Below are 26773 nucleotides of genomic sequence, written 5' to 3'. Positions count from 1 at the left end.
ACACTTCATTTCTATTCTAGTGGAGTGGGTTTTTGTTGTTGTTGTTGTTGTTGTTGTTGTTGTTTTACCTCTGGCACTTTTTTTATTCTTAGAAATTTCTGCTTATATTATCCACATGTGCCTGCATATTGTCGTACTCTATCCACTAAAGTTATTTGTATATTATCACAATTTTTAAAAATTTGTGCTGCTAGGTGCAGTCATCCCAGTGACTGACCTGTAATCCCAGTGACTCAGGAGACTGAGGCAGGAGGATTGCCAGTTCAAAGCCAGTATCAACAAAAGCAAAGTGCTAAAAAACTCAGTGAGATCCTGTCTCTAAATAAAATATAAAATAGGCTGGGAATATGGCTCAGTGGTCATGTGCCCCTGAGTTCCATTCCTGGTATGCTCCCCAAAAATTCCTGCTATGATACTCCAATATTCCTGATATATCTTAATTTGGTGTTTATTTGGTCTCTTCAAATACATTGTATGCTTTATGATTTTTTTGTTGAAAGGTGAATATGATAAACTAAGTTAAAACATTGGGGCAATAGGCCTTTAGTAATGTGGTAAGGTATGAGGGGAAGAATTCTATAATCCTATAATTAGGTATCTGTCTTTTGGTCAGGCTATTCCTTTAACTGTGAATTTCACTAATAATTCTCAGTTTTTCCCTTTAGGTAGGGCAGGACAGCTCAAGGGGCCTGGAATTGGGTATTTTTCCCAAAAACAGGCTAGGTGCTGATAAAAAAAATTGTACAGGTACCCTATAACTAAGTCTTCCTAGAGTTTTATACTCTCATACTTGTCTACACTGTCTCCAGTAATTTGTTAATTATAGTTCATATTTTCCTACCCCAGGTGCTGTTTCCCATAAAAATTTCAGTTCCTGGGTTTCTGCTACTATAGGTTATAGTTCCCTGTATCCATTTGTCTGTTTTTCCAATTATTCAGGCAGTAATTTGCCAAGACCTCACATCTACAATGTATTTAAAAAGAGTTTTTGATGTTTCATTTTGATCAGCTTTTTATTCATGGTTAAGTTGTAACAATAGTTGTGACTAGTTGGCTTAGATGGGATTGGTAGGATATAGAAAACATATTATGAAGTAAATTATAATTGTCCTTTGAAATTGATTTTTCAAAGAATTCTAATGCTTGATGTCTTAAAGTTAATTTTGAAGGGACATAAGTGGTAGAGATACTAAAATAGAGTGCTAGGAATTTTAGATCTAAGAGCTCTTGTCCATCCTCCAGGCAATCAAAGTTTCATCATTCCTAGGAGACAAAACTACTCCCAAGGGTAGGTAATCATTTCCAGACCTCTACTACTTTAAAGTGAGTTCATGTTTCTGCCTGGAGCAGATCAGGCACAAATCTGGATTATCTTACTTTTTGCTCTTTTATCAACTTTAACTGTTAAAAAAGAATTTGTATTGCCTTTTCACAAATTCAAGTAAATCTAAGATGATAGCACAATCCCATAGAGCATGTCATTTAGATGGCAGCATTAGTCTTGTCGAAAGACATTATAGCTTATCCAACTTTGAGAGCCTGACCAAGACAGGACCAATGTGGTATGAGTCATATGAGTCAGGTTACACTGAAAGGCTGTATCTTCTAACCAAAAACAAACAAACAAACAAAAAAAGCACAGTTTGCCAAGGTGACTGAGTTCCTGCCATTTATATCTACTTCAGTGGACTAACAGTTATGTTTCTGGAAGTCCCTTTTTATATGTGAACATCAGCCTAGAGAAGCTAATATGTTAATTTTTCAGCATTCATTTCTGAACAGAAGGCAAAGTCCTGAGGGAATGAAATACTGTAGAAAACACTTAAACTTTAATGGATGTGAGAAAAGAAAGAAAATTCTGGACATGATAGGGAATATGGGCATTGAAAAGCTAGAAAAAGAGTAAGAATAAAGGAGTTGAGGAAGGTACCAAAAAGGCAAGCTAGTAAAGACTTAAAAATCACCAATTTGCCCCCTGGGTCTCAAATGGCCCTGGTGCTACCTGATTGCTCATTTCTGATGGAAACCTGGAAGAGGAGCATCATTTAGTCTCTTATCTGCCTCTTCATCTGTGAAATGGATGACAGAGCAAAACAGAGTAGTAGTAGGTGATAGTACCTGTATAAATATAAAGGTAGATGGAGTAAACATGTAAAAAAGTAAAAAGTACACAGTTCAAAGGTCTAGTCTCAGTCCCTACTAGTTTGGAAAATTAGCACAGGATAAAGCATGATTGACTAGGGCTACTAAATTTCCTAGGTTGTATAGTTTACCTGAGGTCCTGGCTTAATTATTAATAGTGCCCCTTCCACTCTTAAAAGTATCCCAGGTTAAATGGTAAATGAGACAATCATCCTTATGAAAGACTGGTGATGTTGTCAAATGAATAGATTAGAGATATGCTGAGTTGGTGATTTCCTTCAAGCCTTAAGGCTTGAGTGGTCAGTGTCTCAAAACATGATTCCTGTTCTGAGGAGTAGCCTATGTGCACGCTTCCCACTACTTCCACATCATGGCACAGAGCTAGGAATAAAAATGCAAAGGTGAAGTGGAAGCATTAAGAATCCCCTCAAATCACACTCAAAAGAAGCACTTACTCACTCTGCCCAGACATAGGGGTTCACTTGATCTGTGTATTCAAGCAGTTGTAATGCCTTCTATTGCCATCCAAAAAGAAAATAGTGTTTGCTCTAGAAAGGGTCACTCAGCCACAGGCTGAGCTGACATTCATGAATGAGTCTAGCCATTTATTTAGCTTTCAACTTGTTAGAAACAGATCAGCCCTTGTACAATACCAAACCCAGAACAGCAACTATGAAAATCAAAAAAAAAAGAAAGAACAGAAAAAGAAAGAAGAAAAAAATTAATAGCCTAAGCACAAAGAAAATGCAATATAAAAACTGCTATACTGATGTGTAAAGAAAAAGATTCATTTGATTATAAACATTGGATTCCAGTTCTCATCTTACAGCACCAGAGAGGAAATTGTTCTAAAATTGATAACTTGTGTTTTTCCTTCCCAAAGTTCGTGTTCCCATTCAAATTGCAGTAAATCTTTAGAGGCATTGTCTTCTGAGCCTAAAACCTATTTCCCCACCTAATTCTCATCTCTTGGTAAATACTTGTAATGTATCTGGGAAATCAAAGACATAATTTCTTTTTCAATATATGCAAAGGCATTAATCTCCTGTAGTTGAGGGGATAAGTTAAATGCTACAAAAAATCAGAGAGCAGATAGGGACTTTGGTGTACCTCCTTGTCCTTTTGGCACCCTTTTTATTTCCCTGCAACAGTACTAATGTCTGTGTGGGGGTTGGGGGACAAGGTTCTGGCCCTTAGTGGCTCTCAGAACAAGTCAGCATTCTCAATGAACACTAAGAAGCAGGTGAGGAAAAAAAAATTAAAAAGATAATCAAAGCCCTCCTACCACCCTCTTGCCTGTAAAATCCTAACCAAGAGCCCCAGACTGTGTTATTTTATCTTCTGCTCCGTGCACAGAGAGCAGGTAATCAGCAAAGCTAATCAAAAATGCATTCATTACCGCAGAGCAGCAGTGGGTGAGAGCGACTGCAGCTTTCACTTGGCAAATGGTTTCTGGACTGGCACAATCCAGTCTCCGTAGCTCTTTGGCAAGTCTTTTGCATCCCCCTGCCCTCCTCCCTCTCCCACCATCCCAGCAGTCTCTGCCATGCTCAACTCTGCTTCTCCATTAAAGGCAATCTAATTCTTACAGTTGACAATGTTTCCCCTCAATCACCATAATGTTGCTCTGTAAAAGCTGTTTTCTGTCTAATAAGTCTTCTGAGTATTTTTATAATCCTTTAAAGGTGTTTCTTCACTTGAAAAGTACATTTTTTTCTTTGTTTTCAAAACAGGAAGCCATTTCTTGCCAGGGCTAAACAAACTTAAATGCTGACAGATTCTGAAAATGCAAAAGCCTTTCCTGCTTTCCCCAACTTAGCAAAATTGACTCTCTCAGAATCCTCAGAACCCAAAGCTCAGAGAGGTCTGTGCTAAAATATGCTGATAAAGAGCTGAAGTGGTGACAGAGCACTTGCCTAGCATGTGCAAGGCACTGGGTTCAATCTCCAGCACTGTAAAAAATAATAAAATTAAATTAGAACATAAAATGTGCTGCTGGGGCTGGAGTTAATAATACTAACAATAACATATTACTGAGCATTTATTACATGATAGGCATGATTCTATGTGCTTTATCTCGTTCAATAATCACAATAATCTTAGGAAATATGGATTACTATTATGATCCCCATTGTACAGATGAGGATGGTGAGACCCAAGGAGATCAAATAAGTCCAACCCTAGTCATGGATGGGGTATACTGAATTCTGACAGAGTAGTTCTTGCTCTAAACTATACCCCCCATTGTTTTGATGGAAGAAAACCAGTGTATCACTTGTTTTGCCTCATCCCCTCTTAGAGATTACCATTCAGTAAATAACTCTTTTCTAAGGCACATAAACAATATCCCCTCCTCTGAAAAGATTAGAATATTGGGAACTTGAGAAAGCTAAGTACTTCTTATTTAAACTTTGGTAAGAGAGAAGTTTTGAGAAGTAAATATCACCAAACAACATCTTTTTATTCAAAGGGATATGCCCTCTAAATTACAGGAGACTATGCTTTATTTTTAGCACAACATGTAGAAGAGCATAAAAATGACAAAATAGCCAATTTTTTACTTGGCAAAATGAATCACTTCAGATTTCCTTTAAGTGGCAAGCATCTTTCCTGGATCTAAAATAGGACCCAATTTACCTAAATTAATTTTCATTCAAAACTTTAAATGCATGCCCATTGCAAAAAGCAAGATTTGCCCACATTGTAGGGTACAGAAGCAAAACTGCTGACGTCCATTTCCACTTTGTTGGCATTTACAACCCAGCTTCTTATCATGCTGTGGCCAGCTACAGACCTAGTCAGCCAATTTCCATGTTCTTGAGAAACAGGAAACATTATTCTCAGACCTTCAATCTTCTCCATTGCCATCTGTCCCTTAATGATAAAATAAGGACTGATTCCCACCAAGTACATTGTAGACTATACCAACCTCTTTTGTCTAACAGAATACTGTAAGAAGAAGAAAACTATAGGTTAAATTTTGACAGTGAGGAGGCAAGAAAGGTTAACTTCCTTTCTCCTTCCAGTTATACCTTCCAGCCTTCTCCACCATGCTCTGCACTTCAAGAGGCATTGTCCTAAGCATAAGATAGGAATACTGCTCTCTAAGAATATGCCAGAATTAATCACCCAGACAGATGGGCATTGAGTCTCTTCATTTTTAGTCCATCCATGTAATCAGAAACTGTTTCTTCTTTTTATTCCTCCTGGTATATTTACCATAATCTCAGACAGAACACCATTGGAACTTGCTTTTGGCTAAGAATTCAATCATTGATTTGAAAAAGAAGCACTTAGCATGTATTATGTTTCAGGCATCATTCTAGATGTTAGGATAACTGAATAAAAACTTTAGATATAAAAATAGATATCATTCAGAATAATTCCACAAGTTTTGTTCTTTGGTCGGAGTAATATATGGAAAGAACTGCTTGAAATACTATTATTACCATAATCAACAACTACACTAGAACTACTCCACCAATGTTTCTTTCCATAACACATATTACAATAGTCTATAAGTGTTGTATTATATAAAATAAAAGAATCCCTGCCCTCTTAGAGCTCACATCCTAAATATATTTTTTAAATTAAATGTCTATTTAGAGTGAAAATACATAGAGTTACAGTATATTCTAGTATCAAAGAAATTGGTACCCTCAAGTTTTATCCTGGTTAGAAGGACTTTAAAGTGGTTTTTTTTTCAAATACAAATTAGTTTGGAAATGTAAATAGCCTATTATTTTAGTATTTATCAATCACATGCCATTAATTCCAAAAATATTTTGAGGTAACCTAAAATAAAAAGCACAGAAGTTTATTGCTTTAATTTGTTGTGAATATATCAAAACCAAAAGTCAAATAATACATCAAAGGAAAAGTGTTAAGTTCAATATTCAAGGTCACTGTGGCTTTCTACTTTGGTAATTTGTCTGCAATTATTGGAAACTTCCACAGAGTGGTGGTAATAATGCCTTCACTTATAACCACATCAGGATAGGCTGCAATGGATGTGAGTTGCCTGAAGTGAAAACAAAGTGTACTTCTCCAGTCACAAAATTTTGTTCATCAAAATCGTTGCAGCAGAATTCATGATTACAGCTCTTAATTTTATGAGTTTCTTTAAGAAAAATTAGATCTTAAGTGTTCCCATATAAGCCCTCATTTATTAATTGGTTCAGCATACTTTTTATAGAGATGTCTCTGGTATAAGCTTTATGCAAAGCATTTACAAATAAATTTTGTGTTCACAAAAATATATAATGAGACAAGCATACTAAATAAAGGGGAAATCAAATCACCTTTTAACTTAATAATGGGAACTGTGCAATTAGTTTCCATTTAACATCCCTTGTTTGACAGATGTTCTTCAGGCTCTCTTTCCTGTAAAGTTTGGATGAAATGTTTCTAAATTTGAATCTTGTTGACTATGGGGATACTAGTAGTACTTACCTCAAAGGGTCATAAGCATTAAATGAGACAATACATCTATACCATTTAGCAGAATACCTGGAATGAGGTAGAAAATAAATGTTGGCTGTTATTGTTATCATGACCATTGTCTTCTATATAATTGTTATATTCACCATTGTGATCAGGAAAAAGAAAATTAATCTGTATATACCAGAAAACTGAGTAAAGAAAATTCTTAATTGGGAGGGAGTCATTACTGTCCCTTTAATGGCAAAATGTGACAAATGTTTTAACTCTTGATCACAACCTTAAGAGGGAGAAGAGGCCTATTTTGGCTTTATTTTTAAACGCACTGCTTCAAAAAGACTTTCCTAGTGCAGTGCCTCTGGATATAGAATAGTCTTCTCCCTAGGGAATTCAATTTGAGGTTTGATAGCAGGGCAGGTAAGGTCAGTAGGACCACCTTTGGCCTCTTGACAGATATAGTGATTTCAAGTGATTTTCTCTCTCTTATAATAAGAAACTTCTCCTGGGATTGGAACTACCCACTAAGGGAGGCCTGGGGAAGCAGTGAAGAACTGTTTGCAACCTCCCTAGAGGAAGCCCCTTTATGTCCTTTGAATCTGCAGGGCCCTTAGTGAATGAGCTTTCTCCCTGGGGCCTACAGTCAAGAGCCCAGGGAATGTAAGAGGGAAGTACTCCTTGCTAGCCCATTCTCCTCTAGGTGAGGTACTGCCCTCATGAGCATGCCCTGTGTAATTACATAGGGTCCTATTCTAGAAGGGCCCATGATTTAATGGTTTAGTATCTCTGTCATGGAATTCCTAACCATATTTGAAAAAAGAACCTAACATTTTCATTTTGCACTGAACCCCTCGAATTGCATAGCTAGTCCTGTCTGCCCTGAAGAGTTTCTAAACAATGGGTGAGCCTTATTCTTAGTCTCCAGATTTCCTGATACTACTTAGCAGAGCCCATCTGACTTTCTACACTTGAGTCCAAATAAGTGATCCTGGCTCAGTAGGAACCAGCTTTCTGCTCCACCCTGAGCACTGAGGATACCTGAAGAAATATTTTCACAACTGTTTCTTCCTCTTCATTTGTATTTTCTCTAAACTAAAACAAAGCAATAACAATAACAACAATAATATTCCTTAAAGCACCAATAACTAGTAACAGGCATTGTAGGTAATTTGCAGTAAATTAAAGCAAAAGAGACAGCATAGAAATTAGAAAGTCTGGGCTTCTGAACTGGATTTGAGGAAATGACAGGTAACCTCCCTGACTCTGTTCTTCATCAGTGAACTATTGCTATAGAATGTCTAGAAAGCAAAAGCAGTAGAAATATTTAGAAAGTTCAATATGACTGCAGCTTATCAACTTTCTCAACCTGAATGCCACAGTATTGAGTGGGTTGTATTTGTGATCTTTCCCCCTTCTCTGTCCCTTCTTCTTCTGTCTCTAATACTTTCTGTGATTACAATGGAGGTTTCAGATTCCTGGTCTAATACCCATGGTTTTGAATAGGTATGCATAAATCATGTGGTTCTTTTGCATTTGGTTCTTATGCATTTTGTTCTGAATGCATAAGAGTCTGGTTCCTCAGCAGTGACACCATTGACATGTAGGGTTGGATGGTCCTTTACTGGAGTGGGGCTGCCTTGGGTTTTGTCAGGTTTAGTTGTATGCCAGGCTTCTACTCACTAGGTGCTTGTAGCCTCCACTCCCCCAAGTTTAATGATCAAAACTATCTCTGAACATTCCTAATTGTCTTCAGGGGATCAACATCACATTTGATAAACACTGCACAACAATAGTTTGCATCCTAAAGGAAAACTTTGGTGAATATTTTGGTAAACCACACAATTCCCCCCAAATATTTTCTCACATTCAATTTCCTATTTTTAATGATTTTATTAGTGCATTATAGTTACACATACTATTTTAGTTCATTTTGACATATCTATAAATGCATGTAACAGAGTTTGCACCATTTTAATCCTCAGTACTACCCCTTTCCCACCCCCCCCTTTGACCCCTTTCCTCTATTCTATTGGTCTTCCTTTTATTTATTTACTTATTTATTTTATACTGGGAATTGAACCCAGAGGCACAATCAGCATATTATCCTTATATATAAAACTGAAATGCCTGGATTTTCTTAAAGTAGGGCATATCTGTATTTCAAGACAGAAAAAAAAAACACTGATTTTAATTTTGTGGGTAATATCCCAGAAATGTGTAGTATAGTTAATATGCTTTTCTTTTCCCTCAAAATAATATTATGTTTGTGAAATTGACATCACAGAGATTTAACAGAATATGCCCAAACACACAGATCATGACAGATTAAACTTTAAGAAAATCATCAATTGAAACTCTTCTTTACGAATTAGCCACAGGCAAGTATCCTAAAATTCAACTGTTCCCAGTTATCTTTTTATTTCCCTAAATACTCTAAATTTTATTTCAAAACAATAAACCCAGAACTTTCTACATCTAAAGGAGTGTTAAAATACCTTCTTCCTCAAGATGGCTAAAGTCAAAAAATCCCAGCTGAAAAATTAAGAAGCAGAAATTAAGTGATGGGAGTGACAAACCAGCAGAGAGCAACCATATAAGCCCCATGTGACCACTGCTAGATAAATCATACGCATTAACATCCAAGCTGAGATACTTTTAAGAGTGAAAGAGACACCACTAATTACTATACTATACCAGGACACTGAGCATAAGCTGAATGGTCGTGGGTCATCAAGGATGTATTGTCATAGATCACTCATAAAAACACACTACTGCCAGAATACTGCTGTACTAGTTAGCTATTGCTCTGTAACAAGATGGCCCAAACCTTGGTGGCTTGAAACCACCATCATTTGTCATTTTTCACCCATCTTCAGGTTGACTTGGGTATAGCTGATTTAGACTGGACTCAGATGCACACCTCTAACAAGGATATAGTACCTGGGCCAACTTTGCCTCTTACTTCAGGTTTATGAATCAACTGGAGTGGCTCTACTCCATATCTTTCATGTTTCTTAGACCAGCAAACTAGCTGATATGTGTTTCTCTCATGACATTGACTGAGGTGAAAATGACAAGCATAAATGATGAGGTTTCTTAAGACACAAGCTGGATTTGGTGTATTGTCATTTCTGCCCACAAGCCATAGGCCAAAGGAAGTCACATAGCCAAATTAAAGGGCAAGGAAATAAACCAACAATGGGGCTATGATAAATGTGTGGATTTGGAAAGGAGTGAATAATTAGAAAACTCATTCAATCTAACACATGTGCTTTACCCATATCAACCCCATTATCACAACCTTCACAAATATACAATGTCAAACATGGGAAGAAAAATGAATTTGCCTCATGTGATATCATCTGACATGAAGCTAACTCAGTCCTTAACATCCAAATATGTAAGTTTCAGAATTCAGAGTCAATTTCCAATTTTCATATGTACTCAATAAATGGAAATTTGTCCACTTGAGCAAAAAACATAGTCCCTCAAACAACTGGCACCCAAAATTCCTCAACATCTCTAAAACTCTAAGATCTATTCAAACTGCAACCCCCTCTCCAAGTATAGCTGGAGATAGGGCTAGTTTTAGGTTGAGGGGTTAATTCCCCCCACCCCGAATTGCCTATGGTGTTTCACAGTGACAGTTTTTAACCTTCCCAGAGGGATAAAAAGGTATATATTAATAAAAATGTCAACAATATCATCTCTGGGATATAACCTGGAATAACTCACAATAAATTAACACTTCCCATCAGAGAGACATTGCAGCTTATAAGAGTGTCACTTTGTGAGAAGTGGGAGTCCCGAAGCCATATGATTTCCATCTGCAGTTTTTAAGCCCATTCAGAGCTACCAAGAGATAATTACTAGCTAAGATGTACTCATCCCAGCAGAATATTTTTGTTCTCTCACATCCTCAGTCTCATAGCGTGAAGGAGACTTTGGTCTAGTGGATAAAGCCCTAAAGGGATAAGAAATTTCATTCCCCACCACTTGACTGTGTGACTTTGGGCTGCTCACTTACCCTTTCTAACTACTCAGCTTCATAGTATAAGAAGTGACACTTTAGACCCTGCTTATCCTGAGAAGGATGTAAGGAGAAGTCACAAAGCCTTATCTGAAAGGTTCTGGAAGCTTTTCTACCCTATAGGAAAAGGAATTATTCCTATATTAATTTCTCATCCTGAACTCTCAATATAATATGATTCTCTCAAAAACAAAACTAAATATCAGGCAGATTCATCTTGAACTGAATTTAAGGGGCTGCATTACTAAGGTAACAGAAGGATCTAACCACTGAGCAATCTGATTCAGACCAAGGATAAGACCATTTCAGCAAGTCATCAAAGTCCTATGGACCCATCAAGAACAAATTATTGCTGCCCAAGATTCTCAGAGAATCAGAACTAAGAATGGCATTTCCTGGTCTCAAGATTGCATCATGAATAGTCATATGATTTACTTTGAACCAAAACAAGATGGTGTAATGAATATATGAAACCAAGAAATACTGCAACTATTTTGCCATCATGAGGGAAACAGAAAGGAGGGAGGAAAGGAAATTGGGTCCTAAGTGAAATTATTGAATTACTGAATCTCATCTATTCTCAAGCCAGCCCTACCTTTGGCCCTTCCAGGTATATGAGCCAATGCATCTCCATTATTGTTTATACTACTTTTAGTGGGTTTGTTTTTGCCTGCAGCATGAAGCATCCTAATTGATATAGGAGCTGAAGGGGTCAAAGCATGGTCAGTAGTTCTGAGGGTGTTTAAAGGAGGCAGTGTGAAAGTGTTTAGTCCAGGGAGGAAGGTGGTACAAGAGGGGCATTAAAAGTAAAAATAATAATAATAACTGTGCCTCCATATAGCTCCTGGATATGTCTTCAGGGCAAAAATTAAGTTCTAAACACCCTTATTATGTAAAAAAAAAAAAAGGATTTTAACTGAAGCTAATTTGATAAATAATTGCTCCATTGGCCACTGAACTTGGTATGACTATCTACTTCAGGAAGTTTCTATAGATTCATTTCTGGGCATATTAAACCCAAATTCATAAGACTTTCCTTCTGACTCACACATATACTCCCACCAGAAGCAGCTACAACTAGGCCTGTACTTGGAATTTCAGTTCCTCAAGGCTGTGGATTTATTCAGCAACACCAAGGCTGACACATACATTAAGGATTTCTGAAGAGGTTTCTGGAGAGGTGATATATAATAGAGAAAATGGGATGATAGAGAAGTAGGATGGTGGACCCAAGCTTTCTTAGCGATCACATTGAACCTTAATTAATCATCAGAAATGGCTGAACTGTAACATTGTCAAAGAACCTGGGAGTAGAAATGCAAGATGCAGCCATAAAGTAGTTTTATTCCTTTGATTAGAGTCTAGGAAGTTTGGCCAGTTTTTCTGACCCCAAGATATCATATCTTCTCTCTTTAATCATTTGGGACTGAATCTGGGATATGAGAAGTACCTTGTTTTAAATATTTAAACACCCTCCTCTGTGCTGTCACAGAACCTGGTGCTTACTGTTTTCAGATCACTTACCATATTGCATTGTCATTGCCAGTGAATACATCTGCTCCTTCTCTGAACATGAAATTCATTGAAAGCAGAAATGTGACTTGCTTCCTTATATCTCTAGTGCTTAGCACAGCCTGTCATATAGCAGGTGGTCAATAAATGTTTGTTGAAGACTTCAAAGTTTCAAGTCAAACGATGAGGAAATTATCTTCCCATCAGGCAAATGATAAAATATCTAGGTTTCATCATCTTTAAAGGATACAGAAGTTATCTTCCAATAAATCAAGATTATTTCTATTGCTATTTTCCTTATTTGCAAGGTATCAAGTTAGCAAGAATGAGATTCAATGTATAATATAGATCTCTCTCCAAATTTCACTGGCCAATGTTCCTTTCTGCTTATCCAAGTGCACCTGTCCTAAACCTGAAACAAGCATAAATCTCAGGAAGAGAAATGCTATTTTCTCATTTCAATAAAACTACAATCACTTATTATCTTGCTATTTATATTATATTATACAGCTCATTTAAAAGTATGAATCAGGGGCTGGGGCTGGAGCTCAGTGGTAAAGGGCTTGCAACGCACAAGTGAGGCACTGGGTTCGATCCTCAGAACCACATAAAAATAAATAAATAAAATAAAGGTCTAAAATAAAAGTACAAATAATAGATCCTAAAATTAGAAGGTAACTGTGAATCCAGTGGGGGATGTCTGTTAACCACAGAGGGAGAGCTAGATTTGGGGCTTTGTTGGCAAATTCTTGTGGCTATAATGCTACTAGTATAATCTCTAGCCCCTTGTTGGAAAATCAGAGATGATGTTCAAAAAGTGTCCCATGGCTCTCTTGGGTGAGGGATAGATTCCTAAAGAATTTGCATGTATTATACAAGCTTTTCAACCAACAGCAATATGCTTAGTCTACCACTGTGCCCCTGCTGGCTCAGATGAAACTAGTCCAACTCTGCCAACAGCTGCCACTGACAGCTAAAAGTTGAAAGAGTGGCAGCAGATGAAAGAGAAGGAAAAAGGTAGTGGGCAGGGGAGGATGAAAACAGAAGGGATGGGTGGCATTTACAGTGATGGCTTCAATGGAGGATTTCCAAGTGCAGAGGCACTGAAATGTCCTACTTCCTCTCATCATTTGTTACTGACCCACTCTCATTATACTTCAAGCCAAATGACAGTGAAGATGGCCACGAATCTCTGCTTCCACCTCTTCTCATGGCTGGCCAAGCATAGATGGAGACCTGACTGCTTTCAGGAGTGAATTGAGGTGTGCTAAAAGGTACCCTCCCACTGTAAAATATATTATTCACCTACTACAAATCAAAACTAAAATCTCCTTATTGGAGTTATTGCTTTGGGTCAAGGCATTGAAGGTTCCTATTAAAATGCAACTATGTTATCTAAAAGGAGGAACATATAGTACCTGGCACAGAGAAGAGACTCTCTAAATGTGGCATTTTTAATATTAAATTGTCATTGCCTGCCATTAGAACTTTAGTAAAGATTCATCTACCTGATCCTCTCCAGTCTCCTGGGGGCTCTTGAGGAGCTATGATAGGAAGATATTTATATAGAACACTAGCAAAGATTTGGTAGCTGAGTCTGAGGTTGTGAGCATTGTGGGGAGAAGGGAGGATGCCCACATAAGGAGATTTTGGGAAGAAAGGGAACACTTTTAAAAGGAAAGAAAGAGGAAAGGGAGTTTGGAAATTAAAATTATTGATTCTTCTGTGAGTCAGACACTGAATTAGATGCTTTCATATCTGTTATTTTTTTTAATCCTCATAATCACCTTGTAAAGAAAGAACTATTAATATTCCCATTTCAAAGATGAGAAACTTGGAAACAGATTAACAATATTGCTCAAGGTCAAATACTGCCTGTATGTGATGGAATTTAGATTTGAACCTGGATCTGCTCCTAAGTCTATGTTCCTGACTGATGCTATCTCACTCTGCACATGTCAAGAGGTAGTCAACCTCATCTCTGCTACCCTTTTGCCCTCATTCCCTTACGTTGGAAGAATGAGTTTTCTCTGGCTCCCAAGTTTCTTCCTCAGTCCTAGCCATGGACTGTCAAAAGGAGATAAAACATTTCTATGAATGATGCAGTAGAAAGAGACTTGTATTATCAAAACTATAGAAATTTGGGAAGAGCCTAGAATATTTTTCTGGTTGCCAAAGCATTTTGAATTCCTTTGTCCCAGGCTCCAGCCTATGACTTGCCAGATTCAAAGTTCTGAAGTACTCAATGATTTGGCTTGGTCCCTGGGCCCCTGCCCCCTGTCTCCTGCCCCATGTGTATCAGTTTGGTGTACACTGGCATGAAGGGCTCATTATCTAGTTAGGCTAGGAGGAGAGAATATGAAAGGACAATAGCAAGTGTGAGGAGAATAAAATCTGTATTTTATAGAGTAGCTGTGGGGTAGGAATAAAAGACTTGGGAGATAAAGAGGATTATTTTTTCTCACCACTAGAGAACAAGCTAGGGAAAGGAATAGCCCAGGAGGTTGGAACACAAGATGTTTTGGAGGGGACCCTTCCTCACTGAGATCCAGACTAGAGTGTATAACTTTATAGGCTCTTTCCTCCCTTGAGAGCAGAGAGAGGAAGAGTACAGGAGGATGAATAACCTCTGGAGTCATCACTCAGGGGCCTAGGCTGTAACATCCAGAGGCAACACCAAGGAAGCAGGGCAGCTAAGGACAGTTTCCTCCAACCTTAACTTTCAGTCCCCACCCCCACCCAGCTCATTCCCACACTTCTCTCCTTAGTCGGTGGGACTGAGCGTCCTTTTCATTAACCTTTTAGTTACCATCTCTATGCACGTACTTTCTTTTCCTATGCCCTCCAAAGCAGTCAATCCTGCACTGTCCATCAACTACTCCCACCTCTCACAAACCTGCCTTAGCACTCTGATGTGGGGTGCACACCTCCCAAAGCTGCAGGGATGGGGGTGGAGGTTGTTAACTGGCCCTCGGATCTCTGCTGTAAAAACTGAGCGGCAGAGACCAGGCATGCGCAGCATCTTCGGGCGCATTGTGATGGGAACTGCTTCTCTGAGTCTCTACAAAGACTCCGGAGTAACCACTAACCGCCCCCCAAGACCCCCCTTCTTTAAGACAGACACACAAACGCAAAAGCAATGCAGCTCTTTTGAAAAAGAGGGCTGGCTGCATCTCGAAAGCCTGGTCCACATGAGGACTGGTGAATTTCTATTGATCCCATCTCCGGTGTTGACAAACGCCAGCGCCTAGGCTTTGCAGTCCGCGTCTGCAGTTTGCAGTAGAGCTAAGCGGTGTGCGGCTTTAATTCCACGTCAGATCAACTTTGATCAATATCCCCCTACCGGCCCAATTGGGAGAGCCCAATTCACCGGAGCTGAGCCTTTCGCTTTCTCCTTCTGTTCCCCCCTCTTTAGACCCACCATCTTCGGAGGGGGGTGTCTCAGGTTTTCTTTATAATTTCTTTCTTATTTCTTTATCTCTCTCCTTTGTTTTTTGGTTTTTGTTTTTCAGTGTTTTGTTTATTTTGTTTTGTATCTTAGGTTTTTATATTCTCTCTCTCTCTCTCTCTCTCTCTCTCTCTCTCTCTCTCTCTCTCTCTCTCTCTCTCTCATAGGGAGAGAGACCGCTTTGGTGAACCCAGCTTGCAGCCAATGAACCCGCCTTCCAGATTGGTGTGAAGACAGAAGTGAGGTGGGGGGCGGGGAGGGGGTGTGAGAGATCCTGGGAAAGAGATAGGGAGGGAGAGGAGGGAAGGAGGGAGGGAGGGGGAGGGAGAGAGAGAGAGAGAGAGAGAGAGAGAGAGAGAGAGAGAGAGAGAGAGAGAGAGGAGAGAGGGAGGGAGAAAGAGAGCAAGGAGAGAGGAAAGAAGAGGAGGAGGCGGCGGCGGCGGAGGAGGACTAGTGTGGGGTGGAAAGGAAGAGTGAGCGAGAGCAAGTTGAGGGGAGGGGGTGTAAGAGCCGGTGAATTCTTTTTCTTTTTCTATTATTATTTTGACGACTCCCGAGTTGCGCCCATGCTCTTGTCAGCTTCGTTTTAGGCGTAGCATGGCCAGGCAGAAGAAAATGGGGCAAAGCGTGCTCCGGGCGGTCTTCTTTTTAGTCCTGGGGCTTTTGGGTCATTCTCACGGAGGATTCCCCAACACCATCAGCATAGGTAAGCGACAGCGAGCCAGCCAGTGGGGCCAGGCTCTTCTGCATCAGAGACAACTGCCCCGGCGGGGCTACCGGCCGCGCGGGTCCCCATCCTGCATGGTCTGGGGATGGTGACTGGGGATGGGGACTGGCAAAGATCGGGGGATCTGAGTCCCAACCAGCTAGCTAGTCTGGGGAGTGCTAAGGATGAGAGAGGGGTCTCCTGGGGCTGATGGGGACAGCTGCCCGGTTTTCCAGCTGGGAGGAGCAGGGGAGATAAGCAGAAGGTTGGGATGCTGCAAAGGGGCAAAGAGTCGCGGCTTTTTAGCTTGCTGCTCTGGACTTTGCCATGGCGTGAGTGCAGCCACTGGAAGTTGTCCCAGGGTGAAGCTGCCTGTCTGGTCGCGTCAGGGCGCATAACCGGGCTGAGGCTCCCTGTCCCGCGTCTTAGGCTCCAGGGAAAAAAGGCTAGTGCTAGGGAATGTGTGGAACCCACTTTGGATCCACCAGACCCGGGCAATAGCCAGGTTGGTGGCGAATGGGGTAGGAAGTGGGGGTGAGACAAGGAGCTGAGCGAGCAGCGAAGTCACGCAGACCACGAATTCATGAATTGCCGCTGTGTCTGTCTGGAACCCAGCTCTGGGAGCCGGAAGGGAGTTCTCTCTGATTCTGTCTGTATTTACAAGTCCAGAAGTTAGAATTGTTGCCATTACTGAACTAATCCCCTGTATTGTCATGAGGGAGGTTGGCTAATAGAGAACGGGATGGAGCAGCAAGAGGAATAAAATTGTTTTTCTTTCTAACCTCTCCCATTACCCCGGTAAAGATGAACCAGCTGTGGGGATGGGGGTGGGAGTAGAGTGTACGTGGGGGAAGGCTACCGCCTAAGAACCAATTTCCACTCTTGGATGCCTCGTCCTATGCCAAGGCAGCCCCCTCTTCCCTTTCTTCCTTCTCTCCAGCCTCTTCTCTTCAGTCTAGAGAAATCAGGTTTCTCTTGGCCGAAATCTGAGTTCACAAGTCTAGAGAAACACACAGGTTGAAAACCAATCCTCAGTTCCGCATCCCAGTAATACTTAGAGGTATCTGGTACCTACTGTTCCCCACTTTCTAACTCGTCCTAGGGTCAGGGGACACAAGACAAATCTCGGTTCTTTTTGCTTATAGGTGGACTTTTCATGAGGAACACTGTGCAGGAGCACAGCGCTTTTCGCTTTGCTGTGCAGTTATACAACACCAACCAGAACACCACTGAGAAGCCCTTCCATTTGAATTACCACGTAGATCACTTGGATTCCTCCAATAGTTTTTCTGTGACTAATGCTTGTAAGTAGATCTGCTTTTGCTCCCTTTGGGACCTTGGGAACCTCATTTGCATTTTGCTTGTGGTGCTGGGGGTCTGCTGTGTGCTGGCTGGTGATTTCCTCAGTAGACATTTTAGGGGCTCTAGTCAATTCTGGTTTCATGTTGCATAAATCAACCCCGGAGGATTCTGCTGCAGGGCTGAAAGCAGTGGGCAAAACTCAAGGCAGTGGACAAAACTCTGTTGTGAATAACGTTTGATGCAAAAGTTTCATTTTCCTGCCTGCTAAACTAGCGTTCCTTCCCCCGCACCCCACTTTTTTTTTTTTTTTTGGCTGGGGGAAAAGAAAGAAAAAAATAGCATAGTTGTTCAGGGAAATTGCTTCAGATGGGATTTAAAAAAGAAGCAGCAGCAGTTTCTTGATTGAGTCAATTCAGGATGTACATTATTTGAGTGTTAAAGCTAGTGACTGGCAAGTAAAAAGGAGCTAAAACTGACAATTGCCTAATATGTAAGAACCAAAATATGAGGAATTCCACCAACAAGTGACCTTGAGGGACATATCAGGCTGGTTTCCCTGGCCTCTTTCTGTCCTAGACTATCACCTTTCTTACTGAGAGAGCTCTGATAGGAACTGATAAGACTACAAACTGATTGCAAGTGATGAGTGCCTGGAAAACTGAAAGGCAGGGAGAAGACAGTTCTCAGGTGAATATTTAAAAAGCTAGTTCTTTTTCCTCTGGTTCCCCCCCACCCCATCCCCCAGATCCCCTGATTGTTAAGGACAACACAGTTTCTAATTTAGAGCAAGAGGTTGAGGGGGAGGCTGGAAGGAGGAAAACTGAATATCAAAGGGAGGAATTTCATCAGCCCTAAAACCCTTTCTGAATACCATAGTTGTGTACCATGATTATTCTTGTGGGAAGGGGGTATTTTAAAAAGTAAAACCATGGGAATCCAAAGGGCTAATAGCCTGCCAGACTAAAGATTTTACTTGAATGGAATGTTTTGTTAGAAAGATGGAGAATTCTTCATCTAAGCTTATTTCACTAAAAGTTTCACAACAATGAGGCCAGTGATGACACAAAGCATGTTTTATTTTTATGGCTGGTGTACTTTTTTTCATATTTCTTTCAAGGGAAAACGATACTTATGTTTGGTCAGGTGAAACTTTGTTTATGATTTCCTTCAAATTCTTCTGTCTCAAAAGATATGTAATTTCCAAAACCTGTTGGAAGAGTCTCCAAAGGCACAGGTTCCTGGATTTGAAGATTTGAACTAAGGGAATGGGGTTGAAGTATTCTTCAAGTAATGTAACAGTTATTAGTGCTGAGAAAATTTTAGCTGAAGGTACAGATCCTTTTATATATGTGTTCCCAGATACACTGTATTTGACGTTCTTTGGCTTTCCGACATTGATAAAAATAGGAATTTATTAATTCCAGCTAAGTGTGAAAGTTACAAAATGTCTGTCTATACTTTGCATATTATTTCAGTAATCCAGGCCTGTCTCCATAGCATTTACAACACACATCTGACTCTTAATCCTGCAGCACTGTGGTCTTGTCAAGAGGTTGAATCTCAAGTGCAGCTTCCTAAATATCAATTAGAACAGATTTAAAACCAAGTACATGAAACTACCAGCATTTATTATCATGTTGTTAACAAATAATATTTATTTCATCTCCATTCAGTGTCTTTCCACTGACAAGGATTAGGATAAGGGAGTCATTTAGCTTCTCAGAAATGAATTGATTTCTGAAGTTTTTGATCCTGTTCTTATGGTTGAACCAGATTGAAATCTGCCAGCCTAGGATCATTGGAACGCTATCCAAGGAGCAATCAGGAAATAATACTTGCCATGTGAAAAATCTCAAGTTTGAGAATAAGTAATCAGTCACCCACATTCGTGTTGAGTTGCCTTCACATCTTACCTCTCAGGGCATTAAAGGAGCAACCATGGAGAAGGAAAACAAAAGTTCAAAATTCCTTACCCTAAATCCATAGCACTTCTACTTATTAGGTTAGGTTATGGCCAGGGGCTTGAGAGTAAGGAAGAAGGGGTGTGGCTCACTGTGCAACAAAAAACACAAAGCAAAAAGATGACCTTGACCTTAGTCATGCCAAATACACATGTATGCATGTACAGACACTCACCACAGATGGAAGAAATTTCTAGAAACCAGTGATGTGTATCCAGCTGCCTGTTGCACTCTCAGACTTTACAGCTCAGAAGACAGAGGAGGAAAGCTGTCATCTTCTCTGGTCCCCGAAACAGTCATGTCTGAATGTCACAATCTTTGAAAGGGTGCCAGATCTCAAAGCTGTCTCTCAGCAGCTGCTGCCTGGTAGCTTAGCATGAGAAAAATGACTAGTCCAACCATATAGTCTGAGTGCCGAAACCAATGATTTCAAGGGGCCAAGGAAGACTTGGAAGTATCTAATCCTCCCCTCCACCTGGCCTTGATGATTTTTTTTCTTGTATAGGCAGAGGTTAAATATTTCAGGTTTGGCATACAATTCTAGTTCGGTACTAGAACCTGGTGATGACCCCAGATTCTATTCCTCCAATAACTACCTGATTGTGCAGAGAAAAGCCTCTGTATCTTCTGGTCTGCTTTTCTCTGGAAGCCTAGAAAAATTTAAGAAAACCCCAGATGAGTCCAAATCTGGTCATCTGCCTCTTCTATCTGATGTGATATAGAAAGGGCTGTTGAAATTTAAAGAAACTTCCCCCTACAGCCATGCAGAATTACTAGTTTCAGTTTCCCCTAGCACTATAATTGATCTCTTCTCATGATCTTTTCTACACCTTCAATTCTGAGGCAGGGACATACTTTTTAGGGCATAGGTTCACAGGTAAACAGATACACAAAGAATAAACTAAATAAAAATAAAATAAAATGGTAATAACTTCTGTGAGTGCCCCATCCTCAACTCTCCCTTTGTATTGCCCCCCACTCCCATAATGTATTCAGAAGGCTCTTGCAATAAATCCCAGGCATTAGCTATTTAAAGACTCTTATTCACCAGCAACCATTTTTTTTTTTTTGCACAAGCCCCAAGAGGTTTGCTTAAGACAGACTCTAACTTCATTCTGTGCCTTAAGAGGCCAATAAAAGCCTCCCTGGCTTTGAAAGGTGGTTCATTTGGGATTTCAGCTCAGGGGTGAATTGAAGTTTATCAGCGAGACTCATCTGATTTCAAGCACATGTTCCCATTTCATAGGAATTAATAGTTTGATGCCTTAATTTTCAATTTAGCTTGATAAACCCAGAAAGAAAAATGGTGAGAATATTCAGGTTTCAGAATACATGCATACATAAACATATATAGATACTCATACCCATGTGATCAGTATGTATGATAAGAGATGCACACACAAGTAAGTTAGTATCTATTCTTTAAAAAAATTGGATTTGATTATCCTTGGGCTTTGGGGGCTGTGGAAATAACAAGGGACTGCAGGGTCCCATTGCATGGCTTTGCTGCCCTGGTTCCTCAGGAAATGTCGTCGATTCCCTTGAAGTCCCCTCCTGTGTCTTGCTGCTGTGCACTTGTAGTGCACTCCACACTACACCGCCCCAGCCTCTGCAGTGTCAGCTCATTAGCACACAGATCTCATATTCCCTCTCCGCACTGTCATTGCAAAAATTGCTGTTGTACACCTTTACAGCCAACAAATGTGCTCGTGGATTACGCACTGTTTGCAAGAAGCAGGAAAAAGGCAAATGTAACCTTAAAGGTTATTCACCATGGAATTGTGCTGTAAATGCGTTGACTTAAATAAAAATCTGTTGATGGAGGTGCAATGGTGATGGTGGGACTGAGAGTCGGACTTAGGAGTGCAAGCTCTAATGGAGCCCCAGGCAAAATCTCTTTTGCTGGCTAAACTTAACCCATCAGCAGGAAATTTTTATTCCATTAATTTTTTTCAAGCCAATTGAAATATACCTGCTAACTGAGAACACGATCTTTTTATAACTGAGTGCATTTTGCTTCTAAGTGTACTTACCCGAGACAGGTTTCCGTCTCTTGCCTACAGAGTCACAATCTAATTATCTAATTATTCTAATTGCCAGGATCCGTTTAACCATTTAGGTCCGTTTGGGAAGGAAATGTCTCCCTTGATCCCATGCTCTGCAATTTGATGAATTTTGTTTTGTTTATTTGGGTTCTGTTTGGGTGTTTGTCCTTTCCACTTAAGCTTTGGAGCCAGGGTGAAGATCCCAGGATCACAGCTCCTGCTCTCAAATAGATCTTCACATCCTAGCCAAAGTCTCCTCTGGCTCCACCACTCCCACAGGTTCCCCATCTTTGTGCCTTTGCTGCTCTCCCTCTCTCCTGTCAGCTGGCCATTCTTCAGTAAGCTCACTAGCTTAGCCCACTTCTCAGCCCCTCTGGCCAGCTGGCTTAGCTCACTGAAGCATGAACAGGTTGCCTCAGTGGTGCCAGTCAAAGATTTAAGTCACCTTCTCATAAGGTTTATTATGGGTTTTTAAAAATCTATTTTTTATAGGGGGAGGAGGAAGCAAGGTGATGCTGTTCATTTGGGTCATAAAAGTAGATGGCAATCAGCAGGCTGTAAAGGTGAGCTTCCTGCAAAGTGTGTTACCTCCTGTACAAGGCAGCTTCCCATCGATCTACAAAATGGGGATGGGGGAAAATAGAACTGTTTGAGGGGAAGGAGCAAAGATTATTATTTTGTTCTGTATCTGTGCTTACTGCAAAATGGTCCATGATTTTTATTCCTCTCTGGAATTTTAACTTTTTTCCCTAAAATGAAACTAGTTTTTCAAAACCCCCTACTTTTGCCTGTGTAGAAGTTGTTTTCTTAATTCTGCATTTCCCTCCCTAGTTTCTAAGACTGAAAATAATAGGAGCTGGTCCAAATTTTCATTTTATGTTTTTGACTTCTGATATATTTTAAAATTTCATTTTTCTGGGTAGTCAGAGGTGATTGGCTGGTTTTGTTATAACAGATTGAAAAGTAAATGAAGCTGCTGAAGTGGTATTATTTGTCTTCCTTTGTGGACAAGAAATTTTTCATTTTAATACAATCAGTTTAAGGATTAAATGACAACATGGATTTTAAGAGAGGGCCAGAAATTTAGAAGGTAGAATCCATAGCTTTGGGGGAGAGGAATAAACATTCTCACCAAGGTGATTTACTTTTAAACTTCTTAGATGGGGGCGGCAAAAATATGTAAAATCTCATGAGACTTGCTATCTCCTATGAAGGTCAAGATAATCATCTGTGTACTTTACCCACTCCATTAAAAAATCAAGTTTTGACTTTATTCTTTTGGCTTTGATACTTTGGTCTAATTAGATGAAACGTCCACAGGAGGGTGTAATTACTGCCGCAGGTGGGGACAATGGTTAGTTTTCAGCAGGAGTGTAGGAGTTGTGCAGACACAAAAGAACTCCCTCCCTCCTCAGGGCTGCTCAGGAAATGTCTGGGCTATAGACACAGAGCTGCAAATAGCACCAGCTCTGTGTGGGTTCAGCCCTGAACTACCGCAGCCACCCACAAAAGGGGTCAGTCCTTAGCAAAAGGTTAACATAGACAGAATTTGTTTCCCCCTTGTTCTATCTCTTCCATTGCCATTATTTTCTCCTGCTCTGTCTGTCCAGTTCATGCCCTTTTCTGGGTCTCTAACTACCTACTCACTAACTAGCCCCTGATTCAGTTGTTCCCAGCACACTAGACCTAAATCTATTTTATGTCAATATCTCTGTTCTTAGTCCATCCTCCTCAGAGACTGCATTCACATTTGGGGGTGACAGCTTTTTAACTAATACAGAAACACAGATGAAAGTGGCAAATGAAGGATCAATATACCTAACAAGGAAGCATTTGCTTTGAAATTAGCAACGATGTGAACCATAATGTCTCAATTTCAAGGCAATATTCTTAACCGGGGACATCTCTGGATATGATGCTCAGAGTGGCTGTTCACACTTACCCAAAACAAAAGTCAGCTGGCTTTAGTCATGGAGGACCTTTACAGGCCAAGGTAAAATACTAGCTACCCATAGTATGTGAGTACACCAAAAGCACATGCAGGTGCAACTTCCCCATGGTAAACCTAAAAGTTTTGAGAGTAATTTGGGAAACAGCCAAATTTCACAGAGACTCATTTTATTGGAGTCTATTATAGTATCTGAAGCTACTTTGTAAGCACTGGCAAGAAGTGTAGGGCACAAAAGGATGGTCATAGGAGGGGAGAAGGATAGTAAGGAAGTTAGCCCTCAAGCTGAAAGTTTCCATTCCCTGGGATTGCATGTGGAATGCCATGTTTTATGAAGCAATCTCTCTCTCACAGACACTAAATAGTAACTCTAGAGACATTTGCAAACCTAGCCAAGAAGTGTCTCCTCTTCATTCTCTCCATCCCTCCCATGCCTTGGCTCAAGCATACATTCTGGCTTCCCTCCTTATGGAAATAACCAGCATACTCTCTTCTGGATTTTCATTTGAACACTGATGAGAGAAATATGTGTTTGCATCCTTCAGTCCAGACCTTCCGGCTCCTCAGTTTCCAATTGTCACAGGCTTCTTAAGCAATTATCCACAACCCAATCATCATTTGTCCTTATGTGGAGGAGGCAGGGGAGCAATGATAAGAATGAGAAGAGGAAACACAGCTAGTAATGATCCCTCAACACTCTGTGGCACAATTCACTGTAGAATAGCACTTCTCAACCTTTCACGTGCACACTGATCATATGGGCATCTTGTTAAAATGAAGATTCTGATTCATTGGATCTTCTGTGGAGCTCAAGACTTTGCATTTCTAGCAAGCTCCCCAGTGATGCTGATGCAACAGTCCAGAGTAGGAAAACTATGATCACCAAAGGAAAGGTTCTTTCAGACAAGCTTTTACCCATGTTTATACCTTTTTGCCTTCCAAAGAAGGTTCTATAAGTGACACATTTGGCCCATTCTGACTTAGAGATATCTCTATCATATTCCCAACAGCCTTGTATCCATGTCAGGCAGGTAGGTGGCATGATTAGATGTCTAATGAGAGCATTCACTTGGAGTTAGATTTTGTAAGGAATGTAGAGGGGAGACTAGGAGGCAAGCTGAGAGAGGAAGTAGCTCATGAGTCAGGATGACAATATCTTGGCTTCTTGCCACACCCCAGAGTACCCCTTTTAGAAACAACCTGCTCAAGAGATCTGAGGTTGGCCTGTGGTTTCTACTCCCTTTCCACTTTGCTTCTCTGGGTCAAGGAATGCCAGGAGGAGATATGTAACATCTGCTCTTCAGCTGTCTGACTTCTCTTAAACAGAGCTAGAAAAAAAGAAGTACAACACAACTCATATCCCATCTGGTCCTATAGGATTCTAAAGAAGTGACTCCATTTTCAAGGCCTGTGCCAGGCACTCATTGATAAAAAGGAAGAGAAGTAATGACACTTCTAAAATATCTAAGCTAAGGACTACTCCGGTGATGTCATTAAAACATTACCCAGTGTCATTTGAAGCCTGCAAAATGGCACTCAATTTCCCTGAAATTTTATTCCCTGACAGTTTACTATTAGTCTGAAATTCCACAAATCAATTTATTTGTGTTACTGTACTGAAAACCTGTGCTAAAATGCAAGTGTACTATCTGGAAGGTAATGAGTTAAATCCTTATCAGCCATTAATATTTCAGCCAGAATTCTCTGTTCAGCCAGAATTCTCTGTTCAGATTACCCTGCAGAATCCTCAGAGGGGACTATCCAAGACAGGTAAGTGACCCAAAATAATACATCTGCTCAGGAAAGTGGAGCATCAAATGGATGGTGAACATTACAAAGGTTACTGGAAGACCCCTGAGGTTGAGAAAGGGTCCTTGAAAAACACTTTAATGCACTTTATCTATTTTTCAACATTTTATCTTATCCATAGATAAATTGAGGTACTTTATTCTCTAAGATCATAGCTGCCATTCACCATAGAGTTGCTTTTGACCCATCAAGTCATACCTTTACAGTGGTAGTAGGCCTGCTACCTGTTTTACACATGATTTTTTGCTGCAATAGATAATCTGAGACTCAGCAGTCTCCAGTTACTGTGGGAAATTTTCAAAAGTAAAATCAGTTTTTGGTGAGAATTTTTTTAGAGTTTTAAAAATTGTTGTATCAAAATAGTCCCTCTGGGGGTGAGGATGTAGCTCATGGTACAGCATTTGCCTGCTACACATAAGATCCTGAATTTGATCCCCAGAACTGTCAAAAAAAAGTACTATCTCAACTGTTCAGAGTTGGCTAGTCTACCTCACCAATTACTCACTGCAACCAGTGCCCTCATATTTGCAGCTGCCCAGAAAGGGGTCAGGCTACCAGCAATGCATGAGATTAGGACCTTGCCCACAGAGGGATAAGTATGTGGGTAGGAGTGTTGATATAGGTCTCTGTATGGGTTAACAGCCTTAAAAATTTAAAGTATAAAGGCTAATAATATTCAGTCAGCCAGAACTTCCTATAGATTCTCAAAAATCCTTATATTTCATTGTAATTTCCAAAGCTACTTGTTGATTAGATTAGAACAGTGTTTAATTGGACCAATTGCATCAGAATCACCAGAGATGCTTATTGCTTATTACATGAATTCTTAGGTCATACCCCAGATATACTGAATCAGAAAAGAGAAGGATAAACCTTTTTAACAAGCTCTATGGGTTATACTAATGCACAATTTGGGAATCACAAATTTAATAAACTTTGATACTACAAACAGAGATTTGCAAATTCAGATTGAATATTTATTGAGCACCCAGTAAATGCTAGGTATTGTTCCAGGTGCTTTCACATATATTGCTTCTGTATGTAAGTGAGGTGCTATTGGCCTATGAAAGTATTAGTGAGTTTGGCTCTCAGGCTGGAAATTCAGGCCTTGAAAGATCTGATACTTACCTCAACTCATGGTCCCTGAGAGAAACAAAGCAAAAATGCTCTTTGAGATGCTAAGTAGAGACAAGGGAATGTTTTTCATTTTAACAATGCTTCTTTCCTTCTTTGCTTGTTAGCTAATGATTGGTCCTTAGCTATGCTACAAACTAGATGTCATGGTAAATGCCAAACCATTTGTTAAAAATAGATATATAGCAATTGGTTCACATTGCATTCATTGTGCCCTCCTCCCCATTTTTGCTGTCAACAAATTTAAAATCAGAACTGAAAAATAACAACTATCATTCATTGAAGCTATGCCATGTGGA

The 26773-nt window shown here is 40.0% G+C and overlaps 1 protein-coding gene and 1 long non-coding RNA gene across 12 annotated transcripts in view; one reads left to right on the top strand and one right to left on the bottom strand.

Annotated features, from left to right (window-relative positions):
• LOC144371693 (uncharacterized) overlaps positions 1–26773 on the bottom strand; it is a 177511-nt gene that overhangs the window by 16773 nt on the left and 133965 nt on the right. The gene's annotated exons all lie outside the window — the stretch shown is intronic.
• The window catches only part of Gria3 (glutamate ionotropic receptor AMPA type subunit 3), a 273117-nt gene continuing 261767 nt past the window's right edge, over positions 15424–26773 (top strand). For 4 of the 11 annotated variants that reach the window (XR_005733696.2, XM_078034314.1, XM_005319344.3 and 1 more), the window contains exons 1-2: positions 15967–16275; positions 17421–17579. Coding sequence is in view for 10 of the 11 variants with exons in the window: in XM_078034314.1 (XP_077890440.1) it covers positions 16167–16275; positions 17421–17579 (268 nt within the window). In the remaining variant the exon portion in view is untranslated. Of the gene's footprint in view, positions 15814–15966; positions 16276–17312; positions 17336–17420; positions 17580–26773 lie in introns of those variants that run through there. The other 7 variants (XM_005319343.3, XM_005319345.4, XM_040285043.2 and 4 more) reach the window with 6 other exon arrangements.

The sequence above is a fragment of the Ictidomys tridecemlineatus genome, chromosome X, assembly GCF_052094955.1.
Source record: "Ictidomys tridecemlineatus isolate mIctTri1 chromosome X, mIctTri1.hap1, whole genome shotgun sequence".
NCBI lineage: Eukaryota > Metazoa > Chordata > Mammalia > Rodentia > Sciuridae > Ictidomys > Ictidomys tridecemlineatus.
This window is presented reverse-complemented; position numbering and strand designations above follow the sequence as displayed.